Here is a 19,671-nt window from a genome sequence, read left to right as displayed (position 1 = left end):
GCGGATCAGACTTTCGCGAATATTGTTACTGTCCTGAAAAATCATTTAAACCCCACGCCGCTGCTGATAGCGGAACGATTTAAATTTTACAGAAGAACGCAGCTGAAAGAAGAAAGCAACGCTGAATTCTTAATTGAACTGCGTAAGCTATCAAAGTACTGTCAGTTTGGAACAGGACTAGCAGATGTGCTGAGAGATAAATTTGTGTGTGGATTGTTAAAAGAAGGAACACAAAAGCGACTGCTAGAAGAGAATGATCTTACGCTTGATAAAGCTGTCACTATTGCAGCATCGCACGAAGCCGCAGCGAGAGGCACTGCGGAAATGCAGCTAAGGTCATCGGAACTCAGCACCAATCAAATGGCTTTGGGTGCAGTAAAGTGCTATCGTTGTGGAAAGACAACGCACGATCAGAACCAGTGCTGGTTCAAAAATCAGGAATGCAGAAAATGTGGCAGGCTTGGTCACATAGCTAAAGTATGCCGGTCAGGAAAGAAGACCAGCAACAAAAAGTCACCGCAGGAAAAGTGCAGAAAGGTACACAAGGTGATAGAGAACAGTTCGGATGAACAGAAGTCAGATTCAGACTCCAGCAGTAAGGAACTGGGTTGTCTAAGAGTACACAATGTGGGTAATGAAGCAGACCTCCAAACTATCTGGGTCACACTTCAGATAGCAGGAGTCCAAGTGAAGATGGAATTGGACACTGGATCGGCATTGACGGTCATGAATAAGCAAGATTACAAAAGGTTATTCCCACATATTCCCCTACGGGATACGGAGATTGTATTGAAAACATACACGGGGCAAAGAGTATACCCCATCGGAAAGATAAAGGTAAAGGTGGTCCACAAGGGCAAAGAAAGCCGAGGAATGGACTTATATGTGCTACCTGAGGGAGGTCCACCACTACTGGGACGGGAGTGGATCAGGAGAATAAATATGGACTGGCATTCCTTAAAAGCACTAACGGTAGATTCCGGTAAAAAATGATGTCAAACCTAAACGATTGTCCAGAATATTGGACGATGCTAAAGAGGTGTTCCAACAGGGACTGGGAACACTGAGAGGAATTATGGCAACCATCAAGGTTGAAGAACATGCAAACCCAAAATTTTTCAAAGCCAAACCGGTACCTTATGCGATACGACCTGCTGTGGAAGCTGAGCTGGAAGGGCTAGAACATTCAGGAGTACTGTCTAAGGTGGACTGGAGTGAGTGGGCCACGCCCATTGTTCCCGTCATGAAGCGTTCATCGAGCAACAAGCCAGGGGAACCGGGGAAGGTTCGCATCTGTGGAGATTTCAAGATCACTGTTAATCTGGTGCTTCACACGGTGCAATATCCGCCTCCGCGGATTGAGGATATCTTCGCTTCGTTGTCTGGCGGGAAACACTTCACCAAGATAGACCTGGCGCAGGCGTACTTACAGATGGAAGTTGAGGAAGAGTCACGCCAGTATCGCACGATCAACACGCATAGAGGCTTGTATCGGTATAATAGACTGGTTTTTGGAGTGGCATCGGCCCCAGCAATTTGGCAGAGTGCCATGGAGCAGGTATTACAGGGAATTCCAGGCACACAATGTTACCTGGACGATATTCTGAATACAGGAGATGATGATGAGGAACATCTTGCAAATTTGGAACTGGTGCTCACCAGATTGAAAGAATATGGACTTCGAGTTAATCGCCAGAAATGTGAGTTCTTTCAGAAGCGGATCTCGTACTGTGGTCATGTCATTGACCAGGAGGGGCTGCACAAGTCACCTGACAAGATCGAAGCTGTTGTGAAGGCTCCCGCTCCGGATAATGTATCCCAGTTGAGGTCGTTCCTAGGGTTGATTAACTATTACCAAACGTTTCTGCCAAATTTATCCACGGTGCTGCACCCGCTGAACGCTCTTTTGCAGAAGGGAGTACCATGGAAGTGGAGCGAGGACTGTAAGAGGGCCTTTCGCAAAAGCAAGGCATTGATCACCTCAGCGGAAGTGTTGGCTCACTTCAACCCAACGCTGCCTATTCGTTTGGCTTGTGATGCTTCTCCATATGGTATTGGGGCAGTACTCTCACACAAGTTGCCAAATGGCTTGGAGAGGCCAGTCGCGTTCGCATCCAGATCATTGACCTCCGCTGAGCGCAACTATGCTCAGATAGATAGGGAGGCTCTCAGCCTTGTGTGGGGAGTAAAGAAGTTTAATCATTACCTGCAGGGCCAAAAGTTTACGCTACTGACAGACCACCAGCTGTTGGTATCCATTTTTAACCCTAAGAAGGGTATTTTGGTGATGACAGCACAGAGGCTCCAGAGATGGTCCCTTTTTCTAGGGGCACATCAATATCAGATTGAATTCAAAGGTACAAAGCAGCATGGTAATGCTGATGGGCTGTCGCGCCTGCCACTACCTACAGCGGAGGAGGCACCGACGGTTGACCCTGTTGAGTTATTTCACTCGACCATCATCGAATGTTTACCAGTCACCAATGCAAATATTGAAAGAGAAACCAGGAACAACCCGACACTGTCCCGGGTCTACGAATTGACAGTGAAGGGATGGCCAGCACATGGTGATCCACTGTTACCGGCATTCTCAGCAAGACGAGAACAGCTGTCTGTCTGTCAAGGAACATTGCTGTATGGAACAAGGGTGATTATTCCTCCTAAGTTAAGAGAGAGAGTTCTAAAGGAACTGCATGAAGGTCATCTGGGGGGAGTCAAGATGAAAAGCCTTGCTAGGGCTTATGTGTGGTGGCCGGGTATCGACCAACAGATAGAGGATCTGACGAAAAGCTGCTCAGGGTGCCAAAAAGTTCAAAATGCACCTCCGATTGCACCGCTGCATCCATGGGAATGGCCTTCAACCCCATGGCAACGTGTACATATTGACTTTGCTGGTCCATTCATGGACTCCATGTTTTTAATTGCGGTGGACGCACATTCTAAATGGCCAGAAGTGATTAAGATGACTACCACTACCTCGGAAAAGACGATCGCGGTGCTAAGAACGATATTTGCAAGAAATGGATTGCCAGAACAAATATGTTCAGACAACGGACCGCAGTTCGTGTCAGAAGAATTCCAGAAATTCATGAAGAAGAATGGCGTGAAACATTATACCTCTGCCCCATATCATCCGGCTACAAACGGGTTGGCCGAGAGATTTGTACAAACGTTCAAAAAAGCAATAAAGGCCATGAGCGAAGATCAGATTCCACTACAACACAAGGTGGACAATTTTCTACTGGCATATCGAAACGCCACTCATGCAGTGACAAACCAAAGTCCTGCCATGATGTTCTACAACAGGAGGTTGCGGTCCAGGTTGGACTTGTTAAAACCAAATGTGCGGAGGGAAGTCGAAAACAAACAGTTCCAGCATATAAATAACAAGACCACTCGGAGTTTCGAAATAGGACAACCAGTGTTAGCCCGGGACTATAAAAATGAGAAATGGCAATCTGGAACAATTAGGGCCAGACAAGGACCCCTGATGTACACGGTAGATATTGGTGAAAATGTAATACAACGTCATGCTGACCAACTGGTAGAATCGAGAACAAGGGTCGAACCCAGGGTTACGGCAGAGACAACCGTGGAAGAAGTTAGTGAACCTGAAGCATCTACCTCAGAAGTGAATGTACCTGATGATGATGTCCAATCCATAAGAGATCAACTAGATGAGTCACCCCAGCAACGAGAATCAGAGACCCCTGAAAGGCGTTATCCAACTCGGATCAGGAGGCCTCCTCAGAGACTGAATCTTTGAACTGTTTTGCATGAAGTTGTATATATATATATATGTTATTATGTTATGTTAAATGGGGATATACACTGTTAAGCTGAAAAGGGAGGATTGTGGTGTATGTGACCTGTTCCACCTTAAGAGAACTACCTTAAGAGATGTACTACTTTCTTTTGGCTGCTGTATACTGTAATACCGGTGGTGACCACACCGGTATATAAACGTTGTGTAGTGATTTGCTGGGCAGTTCAGCCCTGACCTCCGAATAGTAAAGACCTGTTAAAGTTATTCTTGTTGTCTGTGTCCAGTGATTTATAATAAACATAACTGGGACACACAGGCTCAACAGATTTTTGTTCGGATTAAGGGTTATGGGGCAAGGGATATGGGGCTTTTCCCCACAACCTGCTGACTAACAGCACTAATAATTGAGCCAGGTTTAGGGGTCAGTTATTCTAAGATCGAGCTCCCCTATCCCCGGCCACTGTCAGATCCTCACACACACTCACACACACTCTCACAGACACACACACACTCACACACACTCTCACAGACACACACACAGACACACACACACACTCACTCACACTCTCACAGACACACACACACTCACACACACTCTCACACACACTCTCACAGACACACACACACTCACACACACTCTCACAGACACACACACAGACACACACACACACTCACTCACACTCTCACAGACACACACACACTCACTCACACACACTCTCACAGACACACACACAAACTCTCACACACACACACAAACTCTCTCTCATACACACACACACAGACTCTCTCACACACACACTCTCACACACTCTCTCACACACACAGACTCTCTCTCACACACACACACTCTCACACACTCTTGTATTGATTTCTTTGTGGGTTCAATGACGAGACATTTATGAAAGAGAATGACTTTTAATCTAAAGCTTGTTCAACTCTTTTATACAGCTTTTACAGGAGACACGATGCTAGTGATGCATCTAGAACGAAACTGAAACTAAACTAACTGCCTTGCTTCTCTCAGTCACATGCCCTCTGCTGGTCAGGCACAAGCAATCAATACATGCAAACATGCTATTAAGGCATCATAATCGAACAGGCAAATACTATCTCTATTTGCTGATATCATTACATCTCCTTTTCTTAAAACAAAAGTATTTTACTTTTAACTAACAACATGTTTTCTTTGTATTAATCTGCATTTTAACTGTAACACTTAATGAACTTACATTATCATTATCATGATCAAGGTTTTTTAACCTTGCTTTGTGTGTTCACGTGAAATATGTCAATACACTAGAACTTGAAGAAAGAATAAGATAACATTACTTCCTTCCATAACAATAGTCCTTAAATTTGCTCAATGAGTCAGGAGGCTTCACGTGTCTTGAGGATTTTCTGATTGATTGTCCTTGAATCTGAGTTGTTGCCTCAGATGATTGGTTCTCAGCTGTGTGATCAGGTTATTCAACAGTATCAGTCTCTTAACCTGCTGTGGCTGGTCCCATGAGAAGATCTCGACGACTTCTTCTCAGAACAGCACCCTCATCTGTCTGAATGGTGTATGATCTTGGTTGAACTTCACTCAGGACAGTTCCCTTCTGAGTCCATGTGTTTGTTTTGTCTTTCAACCTTACTTGGTCACCAGTGTGGCGTTCAGGTAGGTTTTGTGTTCCTCTGTCATAGTAGTACTTTTGCTTTTCTTTCTGTTGTTCTTTGAACTTCCTCACTTTCTCCCCCTCTTTTGTTTTCAGGAGGTTTTCCGGGATGGGTAGGTTTGACCTTAGCCGACGTCCCATCAGGAGTTGGGCTGGTGACTTACCACACTCGAGCGGCGTTGTGCGGTATACAAGCATGCTTTGGTAGAAGTCAGTTCCACTGTCTTTTGCCTTGTACATCAGTCTTTTCACTGTCTGGACCGATTTTTCCACTAGTCCATTGGACTGTGGATAGTGAGGACTTGACGTTGTGTGGACAAAGTCCCACTCTTTGGCAAAGTGTCGGAAACTTGCATTGTAAAACTGTGCCATGATTTCCTCACATGTAGGAAGCTTGAAGTGCTCTCTCTTTATTGCTCTGTTTAGATCTCTTGGATCCAGGCAAATTCTGAGCTTTCCATTCTTTTTGTCCACTATGACGAGGGAACTCACCCACTCAGTTGGCTCATCTATCTTCTGAATCACGTTCAGGCTTTCCATCCTGTCCAACTCTGCCTTCAGTTGCTTTTGAAGAGCAAACGGAACTTTTCTGCATGGATGTATGACCGGTGTCATACTTTTATCTACTCTGATCGTGTGTTCTCCTGGAATGCAGCCTAGACCCTTAAATAGGTCGCTGTACTCTTTCATGAGTTCATCATAGACTGTCTCTCCTTCGCTTTCCACAACGAGGACTCTCTTTACCAGGTTCAGTCTCTCACAGGCTTTTAAACCTAGTATGGCTTGCACCTCCTTTGGCACCACGATTAATGCTAGCGTGTGCTCTCTGTCCTTGTGCGGTACTTTGACAATGCATCTTCCTTTCACTGGTATATCAGTACCTGAGTATCCTGTCACTTTCACTTTTATTCCATGTATCTTTGGTCTGGGTCTAATTTTCTTAAAATCAGTCTCTGATGTCACATTAACTTGTGCTCCAGTATCCAATTTAAATGGAATGTGTATGTCATTCACTTTTAGTGTCAACACCCAGTCTCTTTCTTCTTTTTTGTTTTCAGACACAACATCTACATTGAACTCCTCTATCTCGCTTTCATCTACTGCATGGACCTTGCTTTGTTGCACTTGGTTCTTGTAGCAACGGGCATAATGGTTGTTTTTGTTGCATCTATTGCATGTTTTACCATATGCTGGACACTTTTTTGGTGTATGCTGTATACCGCATCGACTACATGTCTTTCGATTGTCCCTTTCATTTTCGTTCGCCGGCCACGCCTCTTTTTTCACATTGGCGCTCTTTTTGTTAAACGGTTTGTATCCGTTCTTTCTCACTGCATCCACGTTGCAGCTATTGTCACTGAACAGCTCCTTTGCCTGCAACTTCACAGTCTCTGTATCCCTACACAGTGCTATGGCTTTTCCCAGGTCTAGATCTTGCTCTCTTAGCAGTCTTTCCCTTAGACCATTATCTGGAATACCACACACCAGTCTGTCTTTTATCAGTGAGTCTGTCAGTCACCCAAATTCACACGATTTGCTTCTGTTTCTCAGTTCAGTCACATACTGATCAATAGTCTCACCCGTTTTCTGTACACGTGAAAAATCTGTGCCTCTCAAACGTCACGTTACGTTTAGGTATGCAGTAGGCCTCAAACTGTTCCATTATTTTATCTAGCTTCATTTTGTCTCCATTAGCAGCGAATGTGAAGTTATTATACACCTCCAGCGCTTCATCACCCACGACATGTAAGAACAGTGACGATTTCCTTTTATTACTTTTCTCGTCAGCTCTGATTGCTGATAAATACAACCCCACACATTGTTTGAACCTTCTCCAATTTTCAGCCACATTACCTGTCAACTGAAGCGTCGCCGGTGGGAGTAAACCTTCCATTTTTCACTTCGTTAGCTATTCTCTAATGGTAAGCAACGATGTTCTCTTTTGGCTTGCTAATTTGTGGAGAGCTGATTTAACTTCAGATTTTTTCTCTTCATCTCTTTCAATCACTTCTGACACCATGTATTGATTTCTTTGTGGGTTCAATGACGAGACATTTATGAAAGAGAATGACTTTTAATCTAAAGCTTGTTCAACTCTTTTATACAGCTTTTACAGGAGACACGATGCTAGTGATGCATCTAGAACGAAACTGAAACTAAACTAACTGCCTTGCTTCTCTCGGTCACATGCCCTCTGCTGGTCAGGCACAAGCAATCAATACATGCAAACATGCTATTAAGGCATCATAATCGAACAGGCAAATACCATCTTTATTTGCTGATATCATTACAACTCTCACACACAAATTCTCTCTCACACACACACACAAACTCTCTCTCACACACACAGACTCTCACACACACAGACTCTCACACACACAGACTCTCTCTCACACACACACACTCTCACACTCTCTCTCTCACACACACAGACTCTCTCACATACACACACTCTCACACACACACACAAACTCTCACACACACACACACACAGACTCTCTCTCACACACACACACTCTCAGACACACACACACACACACACACACACACACACACACAGACTCTCACACACACAGACTCACAGGGACCGGCACCAGCTGTGAGACCCTGGGCTCCGGGTCAAGGGGCCTCAGAAACGTAACCCTTTACTGGACGCGGACTATGGAAGGAGCGGGGAATGATGCTTTTAAAAGAAAAGTGGATAATTATTTGAGAGAGAATATTTTAAAACAGTATGGGGGAGAAATTCAGTATTGCCACGTTTGGGGCGTAATACTAATTTCGCGCCCGGCGCAAATTATCGCCACCTACTGCTAAATTGACCTGCTTCGCCCCAGGAGGTGCTTGGAGCGCTAAAACAGGCGCTGCACAACTGTCTTAAGGCACTAAGCCGGAGAAGCAAGGCGCTACCACCGAGGGCCGGCGCAGCGCAGGTGCGGCCAGTTAGCGATTGGACGCAGACACGCTGGCGCCGGTCAACTCTTAAAGCGGAGGTTCCATCTTGGATTGCAGCCACACCCAGCGCATCGGAGCCCTGATTCTCGGCCTGGACAGACCTGCTGCCACATTCTAATGCCTAGGACCATGGAGAGGGCCAGGGAGCGAGCGCAGCGGTTCAGTGAGGGGGCCTTGCAGGTTCTGGTTGGCGCGATGGAGCGCAGGTGATCTATCCTGTTCCCGGACAGTAGCAGGAGGCCGCTGCCCAACGACTATCACAAAACTTGGAGGGAGGTGGCTTACAGAGTGACCTCCAGCAGCATGGTACCTAGGACCCCTGTGCAATGCAGGAAGAAGTTCAACGACCTCACTCGGGTCGTCAGGGTGAGTACCCTTTTCAGTATCCTCTTCATCCCTGCATGTCCACCTCACTTTATAGGAGTGGCCTTTGGCGTAGCGGTAGCATCCCCGCCGCTGGGCCAGAAGGCGTAGGGTTTTGAACCCCGCTCCAGACAGCCCGGCAAGTGGAGCCGGAGCTCCGGCTCTAAATTCTGGGTTGACATCCAGTGGGATACTTGCGTCCGTGGGTGTGGGTGGCCCCCCCCCTCGTATGGGTTGTGAGAGCCTGTAAAACCCTCCCGCCATAAGACTAACCACCCTAATGGCTGGTACGAAGATGGTTATGGTCACGGAAGGAGCGTTAATCGCGGCCAGAAATACTTCCACCACTTCATACAGTTCCCCAAAGGGAACAGTGTGAAGACACGTACGACGACGACCTCACTTTATGGCCAAAGGGTCCTGAAAGCCCCAATGCCCAGCTCATCCAACACCTATGGTCCTTTCATGAAACTCACATGCACATTCAGCACTTTAAACACGGTAAGGGCTATTCGACCATGGGAGGCACTGCAGCCAAGATCAGGGCTTCACACTGTACTCAGAGCCCATCCTTTCTCTTGCAGGGCAAGCTGGCCCATAACAGGAGGCAGCAGCAATGGACCAGGGGAGGCCGGCCTCACCTTCAAGCCCTCACCGATCTGGAGCAGCGAGTCCAGCGGATTATGGCAGGCCGGACGATTGGCCCACGCCACTGGAGATGCCGACCCCGTTCTGGACAGCAATGGTAAGGTGATCACCTTTTTGACCTCTCTCCTTCCACTTGTGCCTCACACCAGCATCCTTGGTGGCCCAATATTACCTGGTTGGTGGTAATATTGGTAGTTGTTGGTTTCTTGAAGCCTTTGGTTGCCGCGATCTCCGTTTCTTCTTCTTCCTTCAAGTCTCCGGTTCTCCGACTTTCTCTCCTGTACTGAACTTGTGCTCTGACAGACTTCCGATCTTACTGCACTTGAACCAACGTCTGAACTGCACTGAACTGTTTCACCGATCTTGAACTGAACGGTTTCACTGAAAAAGCAGGCCTCAATTATACTGGTTTGAGGCCTGACTTATCTGACCGCCAAATCTCTGGTTTCTTTGTTAAATTTGGCGGGCTCATTGTGGGGAAAATGCTAGAGTCCATTATAATATGTTTTAAAACTTTAACGAGCTTCGGGGATGGTCCATCTATTCTTAATTGGCTTTTAACTGGTTTCAGGATTGCCTTGAAACCAGTTTAAAAATGTAAAATGTTTGTAAATCCCTTTCATTGGTTTTGGACCGCTGTTCGATTGTTGTTTCCTGTTGGACCATGTTCTTTCCCTTGTGTTGCTGTGGGCATGTACTGTTTTATTCATGTGAGAAGTCACACACCACCAGGTTATAGTCCAACAGCTTTATTTGAAATCACAAGCTTTCGGAGCGCTGCTCCTTCGTCAGGTGATGAAGGAGCAGCGCTCCGAAAGCTTGTGATTTCAAATAAAGCTGTTGGACTATAACCTGGTGCTGTGTGACTTCTCACATTTGTCCACCCCAGTCCAACACCGGCATCTCCACATCATGGATTAATTAAGGGGAAAATAGAATATGAAAGTAAGCTTGCATGGAACATAAAAACTGACTGTAAGAGCTTTTATAGATATGTGAAGAGAAAAAGATTAGTGAAATCAAGTGTAGGTCCCTTGCAGTCAGAAGCAGGGGAAGTTATAATGGGGAACAAAGAAATGGCAGACCAATTAAATGCATATTTTGGTTCTGTCTTCACAAAGGAGGACACAAATAACCTCCCAGAGATGTTGGAGAACATAGGGTCTGATGAGAGGGAGGAACTGAAAGAAATCAGTATTTGTAGGGAAATGGTGTTAGGGAAATTGACGGGATTGAAGGCCGATAAATCGCCAGGGCCTGATAATCTACATCCTAGGGTACTTAAGGAAGTGGCCCTGGAAATAGTAGATGCATTGCTGGTCATCTTCCAGAACTCGATAGACTCTGGAACAGTACCCATGGATTGGAGGGTAGCTAATGTTACCCCACTATTCAAAAGGGTGGTAGAGAGAAAGCGGGGAATTACAGACTGGTAAGCCTGACATCAGTAGTGGGGAAAATGCTAGAGTCCATTATAAAGGATGTAATAGCTGAGCACTTGGAAAACAGTGACAGGATCGGACAAAGTCAACATGGATTTACAAAAGGTAAATCGTGCTTGACTAATCTACTGGAATTTTTTGAGGATGTAACTGGGAAAATAGATAAGGGAGAACCAGTAGATGTGGTGTATTTGGACTTTCAAAAGGCTTTCGATAAGGTCCCGCATAAGAGATTAGCGTGTAAAGGCACATGGGACTGGGGGCAAGGTATTGACTTGGATAGAGAACTCGTTGGTGGACAGAAAGCAGAGAATAGGAATTAACGGGTCTTTTTCCGAGTGGCAGGCAGTGACTTGTGGGGTACCGCAGGGATCAGTCCTTGGACCCCAGCTATTCACAATATATATTAATGATCTAGATAAGGGAACTAGATGTAATATCTCCAAGTTTGCAGATGACACAAAGCTGGGTGGGCGTGTGTGCTGCGAGGAGGATACCGAGAAACTCCAGGATGATTTGGACAGGTTGGGTGATTGGGCAGAAGCGTGGCAGATGCAATATAACGTGGATAAATGCGAGGTTATCCACTTTGGTGTCAAAAACAGAAAGGCAGACTATTATCTGAATGGCAATAGATTGGGAGAAGGGGAGAAGGGGAAGTGCAACAAGACCTGGGTGTCCTTGTGCACCAGTCACTGAAGGTAAGCATGCAGGTGCAGCAGGCGGTGAAGAAGGCAAATGGTATGTTGGCCTTCATGGCGAAAGGGTTTGAGTACAGAAGCAAGGATGTCCTGCTGCAGTTGTACAGGGCCTTGGTGAGACCAAACTGTGTGCAGTTTTGGTCGCCTTATCTGAGGAAGGATGTTCTTGCCATGGAAGGAGTTCAGCGAAGATTCGCAAGGCTGATCCCTGGGATGGCAGGAATGACTTTCGAGGAGAGATTGGGTTGATTGGGCTTATACTCACTGGAGTTTAGAAGAATGAGAGGGGATCTCATCGAAACGTATAAAATTCTGACAGGTCTGGACAAACTAGATGCAGGTAGAATGTTCCCGATGGTCAGAGAGTCCAGAACCAGGGGTCATAGTCTAAGGATAAGGGGTAAGCCATTTAGGACAGAGATGAGGAAGAATTTCTTCACCCAGAGAGTGGTGAACCTGTGGAATTCTCTACCACAGAAGATGGTTGAGGCCAATTCATTAAATATATTCAAGAAGGAGTTAGATATATTTCTTAAGGCTAAAGGGATCAAGGGATATTGGGAGAAGGCAGGGACAGGGTACTGAGTTTGGATGATCAGCCACGATCTCATCGAATGGCGGAGCAGGCTCGAGGGGCCGAATGGCCTACTCCTGCTCCTATCTTCTATGTTTCTATGTATGTACTTTGTGGCTCTGCGATTTTCGGTGGGAACAGGTTTTATTGTCTTTATGCAAAGACTGAGGTGGCCTAGGACATTCCCAGATGGCCCAATCTCCAAACTTGGGGGCCCATCCCACCTTCCTTTGTCACAGTTTTGTGCAGGTCTGAATATGCCTTTTAAACCAGCCAAATCTTCCTGGGGTTTTTAATTTTAAATCCCTGTGGCCCAATATTTGCTTCAGTCGAATATCTCTCCTTTTCTTACATTTGGGGGAAAATGTGTAATTTTGTGAACCTTACAAACCTGGGCCATATATATATAGTTTTTATCCACACTTTTTGTTTGGCCCCTTTCTTCTCTCCCACAGGGCAGCTGTCTTTCATTCTGCCAGCGCAATTCACACTTCATCTGGAGCCATCCTTTGTTTCTTAACCTGTCCCATTACCTCCTCCTCTCGCCTTGAATATCTCTCAATGTCTCGCAATGTCTCTTAATCTCTCCTGCTTTCTATCCTGTCACTGACCTTCCCTTCTGTTCTTTCATCCCCTCCCCCTTTTCCCAGCCCCTAAACTTGCTTTCCATTTCCTGTCTTTTTCCCAGTCCTGACGAAGGGTCATCGACCTGAAACATTGACTCTGTTTCTCTCTCCACGGATGCTGCCTGGCCCGCTGAGCGTTTCCAGCATTTTCTGTTGTTATTTCCAGAGAAGTGTTTCCTCGCTGGGCCAAGGGGAGCAGGAGTTCTCGCCCCACACAGAGAAACCTTGGGGTTTCCCCTGACCCGGGCCTCTACCCCCCTCCCCCACCAACCACGGTCACCTCCCAAACACTCACCTCACTGATTCATCCATGGGGTCTCCTGCTCGCCGAACTCATCATTCCTGGCGGGTTCACAGGAACAGGAGGAGGCCATTCAGCTCCTCGAACCTGTTCTGCCATTGGTTTAGTTCATGGCTGACCTGTCTCTTACCTCCATTTACCGGCCTTGGCGCCAGTTGTTGGGCGAGAGGTCATGTTTTGCTGTGGTGATGAGGCGCAAGGGGCTAAAATAACTCGAGCCATAGGCTGGCGCGGCCTGAGAACATGTCGCCCCAAGTTCTGGCTTATGATGGGCCGAGTATCCTTTTCTCACTCTGTTAGTCGTGGCTCATTTGGTAACACTCTCAGAGGGTGTCCCACAGCCAGCTCCGAGTCCCACTCCAGAGACTTGAACACAAAGTCCAGGCTCAAATCCCATTGCAGTGCTGAGGCAGCGCCGCACTGTCGGAGGGGCGGCACTGAGGGAGCGCCGCACTGTCGGAGGGGCGGCGCTGAGGGAGCGCCGCACTGTCGGAGGGGCGGCGCTGAGGGAGCGCCGCACTGTCGGAGGGGCGGCGCTGAGGGAGCGCCGCACTGTCGGAGGGGCGGCGCTGAGGGAGCGCCGCACTGTCGGAGGGGCGGCGCTGAGGGAGCGCCGCACTGTCGGAGGGGCGGCGCTGAGGGAGCGCCGCACTGTCGGAGGGGCAGTACTGAGGGAGCGCCGCACTGTCGGAGGGGCAGCACTGAGGGAGCGCCGCACTGTCGGAGGGGCGGCACCGAGGGAGCGCCGCACTGTCGGAGGGCCGTTTTTCAGGTTGAGACGTTAAACCGAGGCCCTGCCTGCGCTCTCAGGTGGACGTAAAAGATCCCACGACATTATTGGAGGAAGAGCAGGGGAGTGCTCCCTGCTGTTCTGGCCCAGTATTATTACCTCAACCAACAGATTATCTGGTTGTTAACACATTGCTGTTAGTGTGTGCAATCTAGTATACTGTATTCGCTGCTCACGATGCGGTCTCCTCTACATTGGGGAGACCAAACGCAGGTTGGGTGACCACTTTGCGGAACACCTCCGTTCAGTCCGTAAGGGTGACCCTGAGCTTCTGGTCGCCTGTCACTTTAATTGTCCGCCCCACTCCCACTCTGACCTCTCTGCCCTCGGCCTCTTACACTGTTCCAACGAAGCTCAACGTAAGCTCGAGGAACAGCACCTCATCTTTCAATTACACACTTTACAGCCTTCTGGACTCAACATTGAAAGCAACAATTTCAGACCATAACCTCGGCCCCCATTTTTTTCCACATGGCAGCTGTTGATAATTCTGTCGTTCGCATTTACACCTCCTCTGGACCCACCTTTTGTTTCTTTATTTGTCCCATTATCATCTCCTTTTGCCTTGTACAATCATCCCTTTTGTCATTTAATCTCTCCTGCCTTCCACCCTATCACAGACCTTCCCTTTTGTTCTTTCCGCCCCTCCCCCCTTTCCCTGCCCCCACACCTGCTTAAAAACCTGTTCCATCTCTAACTTTTTCCAGTTCTGACGAAGGGTCATCGACCTGAAACGTTAACTCTGTTTCTCTCTCCACGGATGGTGCCTGACCCGCTGAGTGTTTCCATTTCAGTTTTCCAGCATCCGCAGTATTTTGCTTTTGTATTGCTGTTAGTGGGAGCTTGCTGTGCAAACACGGTTTGCTGTGTTTCCTATATTACAACAGTGACTACACTCAAAAGTACTTCATTGGCTGTGAAGCCCTGAGGATCTAAACGACAGTATATAAACGCAATTTCTTGCATTCTGGGATTCTCGCCAACAGGCAGTAACATCAACAAGCTGAGCTTTTAATATTTGAAGGGAATTTTATTTCCTTTGATTTATTGATCAGAGTGTTGGGAGTTGGCGACGACGCATCAATACGCACAGTTGTGGAGATGAAACCATTTACATTCCAAAAAACGGAGCACGTCAAAGAACACAAACACCGATTTACACACCCCTCGATCAGCCCAAAGGTTGCTGCACGCGTCAGACCAGCAATGACTTCTGGGCCTGGGCACACGGGCAGGGCCAACCGCTCTCGGGTCTATGATTCCCCTCTCACGGTGAAAGGGGAGGCTACAGAATCTGCTCACCCGCTGGTAACCCTTCACGCGGGATGTTCCAGTTTAAGGGCGAGGGGTAGTTCAGTAACAATCACATCTCACGCCCAAACCAAGAACACTGCCTCAGTACAACACCGACAAAGACACGAAGGCAAGGATCACAGAGAGCAGAAAGTGTGTAAAAAAAATGTAAATGATAAAAACCCTTCCTTCAGGAATAATAATTTACATTGAAAGCTCAGAGGCCACACATCACACATAAATTAGTTTAGCTAGTTAAATTTCTCTGTTCTCTGGTGCGCAAATCCCATTATTTTGCTGTTGCACGATAAATATTTTATTTATTTATTTTTTAAAAAGATCGAGATCCTAATTCCTCGGCGAGATTTTCCTGCTCAGATTTCTGAGAAATCATATATTGACTTTAACAGACAGCCACGCAGAGGGGAAGATATCTTTGCCCGAGCTGGTACGTTCAATCCTACATCTAAAAAGAAAAAATCCCCCCCAGTTCTCACCCTTCCTCTCCTGAAAGCATCGGGGCACAGATTCCGATGTGTCCGTACCCGGCATGTGCTAGGAGCACCTGAGCAGAGGAGGGGTGCAATGGAATCCGTACCCCAAGGACTCCGTACTGGGTATAATGCTATGCAATACTTCACCCCAGGTTGGTTGGGTCTAGTGGGCTTTTGCCACCCGCTACAAGTTCTTTTTCAGGGAGATTTTGCTGGATCCACGGCTGCACTTGTTCATCTCGATGCTGCAAATGGCGGAAAATCAGGCGGGTTAGAGCGCACTCCTGTACAAGGAGGCCGCTCAATTTTCTGATATTCCCTGTGTCCTGGTGATCTTTATTCATTCTCGGGATGTGGGCGTCGCTGGCAAGGCCGGCATTTATTGCCCATCCCGAGTTGCCCTTGAGAAGGTGGGGGTGGGCCGCCTTCTTGAACCGCTGGGAGCGGGTTTGATACAAACTGAGTGTCTCGCTCGGCCACTTCAGAGGGCAGTTCAGAGTCACCCACGATGGTGTGGGACTGGAGTCACCTATAGGCCCAGACCGGGTAAGGACGGCAGGTTTCCGTCCCGAAAGGGACATCAGTGAACCTGTTGGGTTTTTAAGACAATCTGGTAGTTTCATGGTCACCATTACTGATACAAGCTTTTTTTAAATTCCAATTTATTTAATTAATTGAATTCAAATTCCCCAGCTGCCGTGGTGGGATTTCATCTCACGTCTCTGGATGATTCCTCCAGGCCTCTGGATTACTAGCCCAGTGACATAACCACTGCGTTACCGTACCCTTACTGAGAGAGCGCTGTACAGTCAGAGGGGCAGTAGTGAGGGAGTTTTTTATTTATTCGTTTTTATGGGATGTGGGCGTCGCTGGCGAGGCCAGCATTTATTGCCCATCCCCAGTTGCCCTTGAGAAGGTGGTGGTGAGCCGCCTTGAACCGCTGCAGTCCGTGTGGTGAAGGTGCTCCCACAGTGCTGTTAGGGAGCGAGTTCCAGGATTTTGACCTAGCAACGATGAAGGAACAGCGATATATTTCCAAGTCAGGATGGTGTGTGACTTGGAGGGGAACTTGGAGGTGGTGGTGTTCCCATGCGCCTGCTACCCTTGTCCTTCTAGGTGGAAGAGGTCGTGGGTTTGGGAGGTGCTGCCGAAGAAGCCTTGGCGAGTTGCTGCAGTGCATCTTGTAGATGGTACACACTGCAGCCACGGTGCGCCGGTGGTGGAGGGAGTGAATGTTTAAGGTGGTGGATGGGGTGCCAATCAAGCGGACTGCTTTGTCCTGGATGGTGTCGAGCTTCTTGAGTGTTACTGGAGCTGCACTCATCCAGGCAAGTGGAGAGTATTCCATCACACTCCTTACTTGTGCCTTGCAGATGGTGGAAAGGCTTTGGGGAGTCAGGAGGTGAGACACTCGCCACAGAATACCCAGCCTCTGACCTGCTCTTGTTGCCACAGTATTTATGTGGCTGGTCCAGTTAAGTTTCTGGTCAATGGAACTGGGAGTGCTGCACTGTCGGAGGGGCAGTACTGTGGGAGCGCTGCACTGTCGGAGGTGCCGCCTTTCAGATGCGACGTTAAACCGAGGCCCCGTCTGCCATCTCAGATGGACATAAAAGATCCCACGGCACTATTTCGAAGAGCAGGGGAGTTCCCCCGGTGTCCTGTCAAACATTTATCCCTCAATTAGCATCACTGAGACAGATTATCTGGTCATTTATTTAATTTAATTGTTCTAGCTTGCTGTGCGCAAAATTTGCTACATTACAACAGTGACTGCGCTTTCTTGGCTGCAAAGCGCTTTGGGCTGTCCTGAGGATCTGAAAGGCGCCATCTAAATGCAAGTTCAGACTCTGGGACACTTCTCTCCAAAAGTACAAAGAATCCAAGGTTTTTAAGGAGCTGGTTTGTGGAGTGACGAGGCGGGATTGACCTCAACATTCCGTTCCTGTGGCCAGATGCTCATTGTTTCCGACAGCACCAGTCGAAACCCTGCGGGATTCCCCGTCGCACTGTAACTAGGGCTGGGCAAAGAGCTTAGATACGGCAGCTGGGTAGGGTCTGGTGCCCGGAGAGCACCAGCTTACAACACCACAGCACTAACCACCTGAGGGCACGTTGGGTGGGCAGGACAGGACACGCAGCAGGAATGACCAATCAAAACATGGTTCGCTCAGTTGCACTCACCTGAAGCCTCCCATCAGTCAAATAAATTCACCTCCAAGTGACCTTCAAAAGGCAGCTTCATTTCTGAACTGGCTGCAATACTCAGAGACTAAATCAAAATTGTTTCTAAAATGGCTCAGCTGAATTAAAGTGACGAGGAGAGGCAGGGGGGATAAACTGATCTGACCCGTAGCCGAGGGTTAGGATCACCAGTGAACGCAGATACTACAGTTTATCAAAAAACCAAAACCGGAACTTGCTCCGCGACGACACTTCAACCTGGTTCCGCCGTTGGATGTCAGGCTGAGCAGAGGTTAGGTCGGGGGCCAGTGTTACTTCTAGCAGGTGGTGGCCAGGGACTGGTGAATCGGCGGCTGAAAGCAGCGCACGTGCTCTACCGTTGAGCTGTCATTCTCCACCGACTTGAGGTACTTGTTCAGCATGGCGAAGATCTCGTTGTTGAGGATCTGGTATTTCCTAATTCTGTCTGCCATCTTTTTCAGGGGCTGTGGGAACACAGAACGTACGATGCTCAGGCACAACCAGACTCTGGAGATGTTGACATCGGAAAAGGAGGCCATTCGGCCCCTCGAGCCTGCTCAGCCATTCAATCAGATCGTGGCTGATCTGTATACTGACTCCATCGACCCGCCTTGGTTCCGTAACCCTGAATACCCTTACTTGACAAAAATCTACCGATCTCAGTTTTGAAATTTCCATTTGTCCCCCAGCCTCAACAGCTTTTTTGGGGGGGAGTTCCAGATTTCCACCACCCTTTGTGTGAAGAAGTGCTTCCTGACATCACCCCTGAACGGCCTGGCTCTAATATTAAGATTATGCCCCTTTGTTCTGGACTCCCCCCACCAGAGGAAATAGTTTCTCACTATCTACCCGATCAACTCCTTTAATCATCTTAAACACCACAATAGATCACCCCTTAATCTTCTGTACCCGAGGGAATACAAGCTCAGTCTGTGGGGGGGGGGGGAGGTTCCTAGAGAGCAAATAATACAAATGACAACAGAGAAGGACATAGACTTAGGTAGCAGTGGGGAAATTAAAAACCAGAGCGTGTCAGGAAGGGGCAGAAGGTATGGAGTAAAAGTTAAAGTAATAAAAAGGGCAAAAGCAGGAACTAAGTGTCACAAAACATCTTTGAAAGTTCTCTATCTGAATGCACGTAGCATTCGTAACAAAATAGACGAGTTAATGGCGCAAATAACTACATATGGGTATGATCTTGTGGCCATTACAGAAACATGGCTGCAGGGTGACAATGCCTGGGAATTAAACATACCAGGTTATTTAACGATCAGGAAGGACAGGCAGGAAGGAAGGGGAGGTGGGGTGGCTATGTTAATAAAGGAAGGAATCACTGTAATACAGAGAAATGACATTGGGTCAAAAGATCAGGATAATGAAACAGTTTGGGTGGAGGTAAGGAATAATAAGGGGAAAAAAACACTAGTGGGCGTAGTCTATAGGCCTCCGAACAGTGGCAACTCTGTTGGACGGAGTATCAATCAGGAAATAGTTGAGGCTTGTAATAAGGGAACATCTATAATTATGGGGGATTTTAACTATCATATTAATTGGACAAATCAAATTGGGCAGGGCTGCCTTGAGGATGAGTTCATTGAGTGTATTAGGGATGGGTTTCTTGAGCAGTATGTAACTGAACCGACCAGGGGGCAAGCAACCTTGGATCTGGTCCTGTGTAACGAGACAGGATTAATTAAAAATGTCCTAGTAAAGGATCCCCTTGGAATGAGTGACCATAACATGGTTGAATTCCATATTCAATTAGAGGGTGAGAAGGTTGGATCTCAAACAAGCGTGCTAAGCTTGAATAAAGGAGACTATGAAGGTATGAGAGCGGAATTGAGTAGAGTGGATT

At 47.5% G+C, this 19,671-nt stretch overlaps 1 protein-coding gene across 2 annotated transcripts in view; it reads right to left on the bottom strand.

The window, feature by feature from the left end:
- Positions 1-14,833: 14,833 nt before the first annotated feature.
- cyfip2 (cytoplasmic FMR1 interacting protein 2) overlaps positions 14,834-19,671 on the bottom strand; it is a 127,218-nt gene continuing 122,380 nt past the window's right edge. For both annotated transcript variants that reach the window (XM_085996071.1, XM_085996072.1), the window contains exon 32: positions 14,834-18,280. In XM_085996071.1, the coding sequence (XP_085852197.1) occupies positions 18,113-18,280 (168 nt within the window). In that variant the 3' untranslated portion in view covers positions 14,834-18,112. The remainder of the gene's footprint in view (positions 18,281-19,671) is intronic.

Source organism: Somniosus microcephalus, chromosome 8 (genome assembly GCF_052327205.1).
Source record: "Somniosus microcephalus isolate GS21.2 chromosome 8, FLI_Smic_1.0, whole genome shotgun sequence".
Classification (NCBI taxonomy): Eukaryota; Metazoa; Chordata; class Chondrichthyes; order Squaliformes; family Somniosidae; genus Somniosus; species Somniosus microcephalus.
This window is presented reverse-complemented; position numbering and strand designations above follow the sequence as displayed.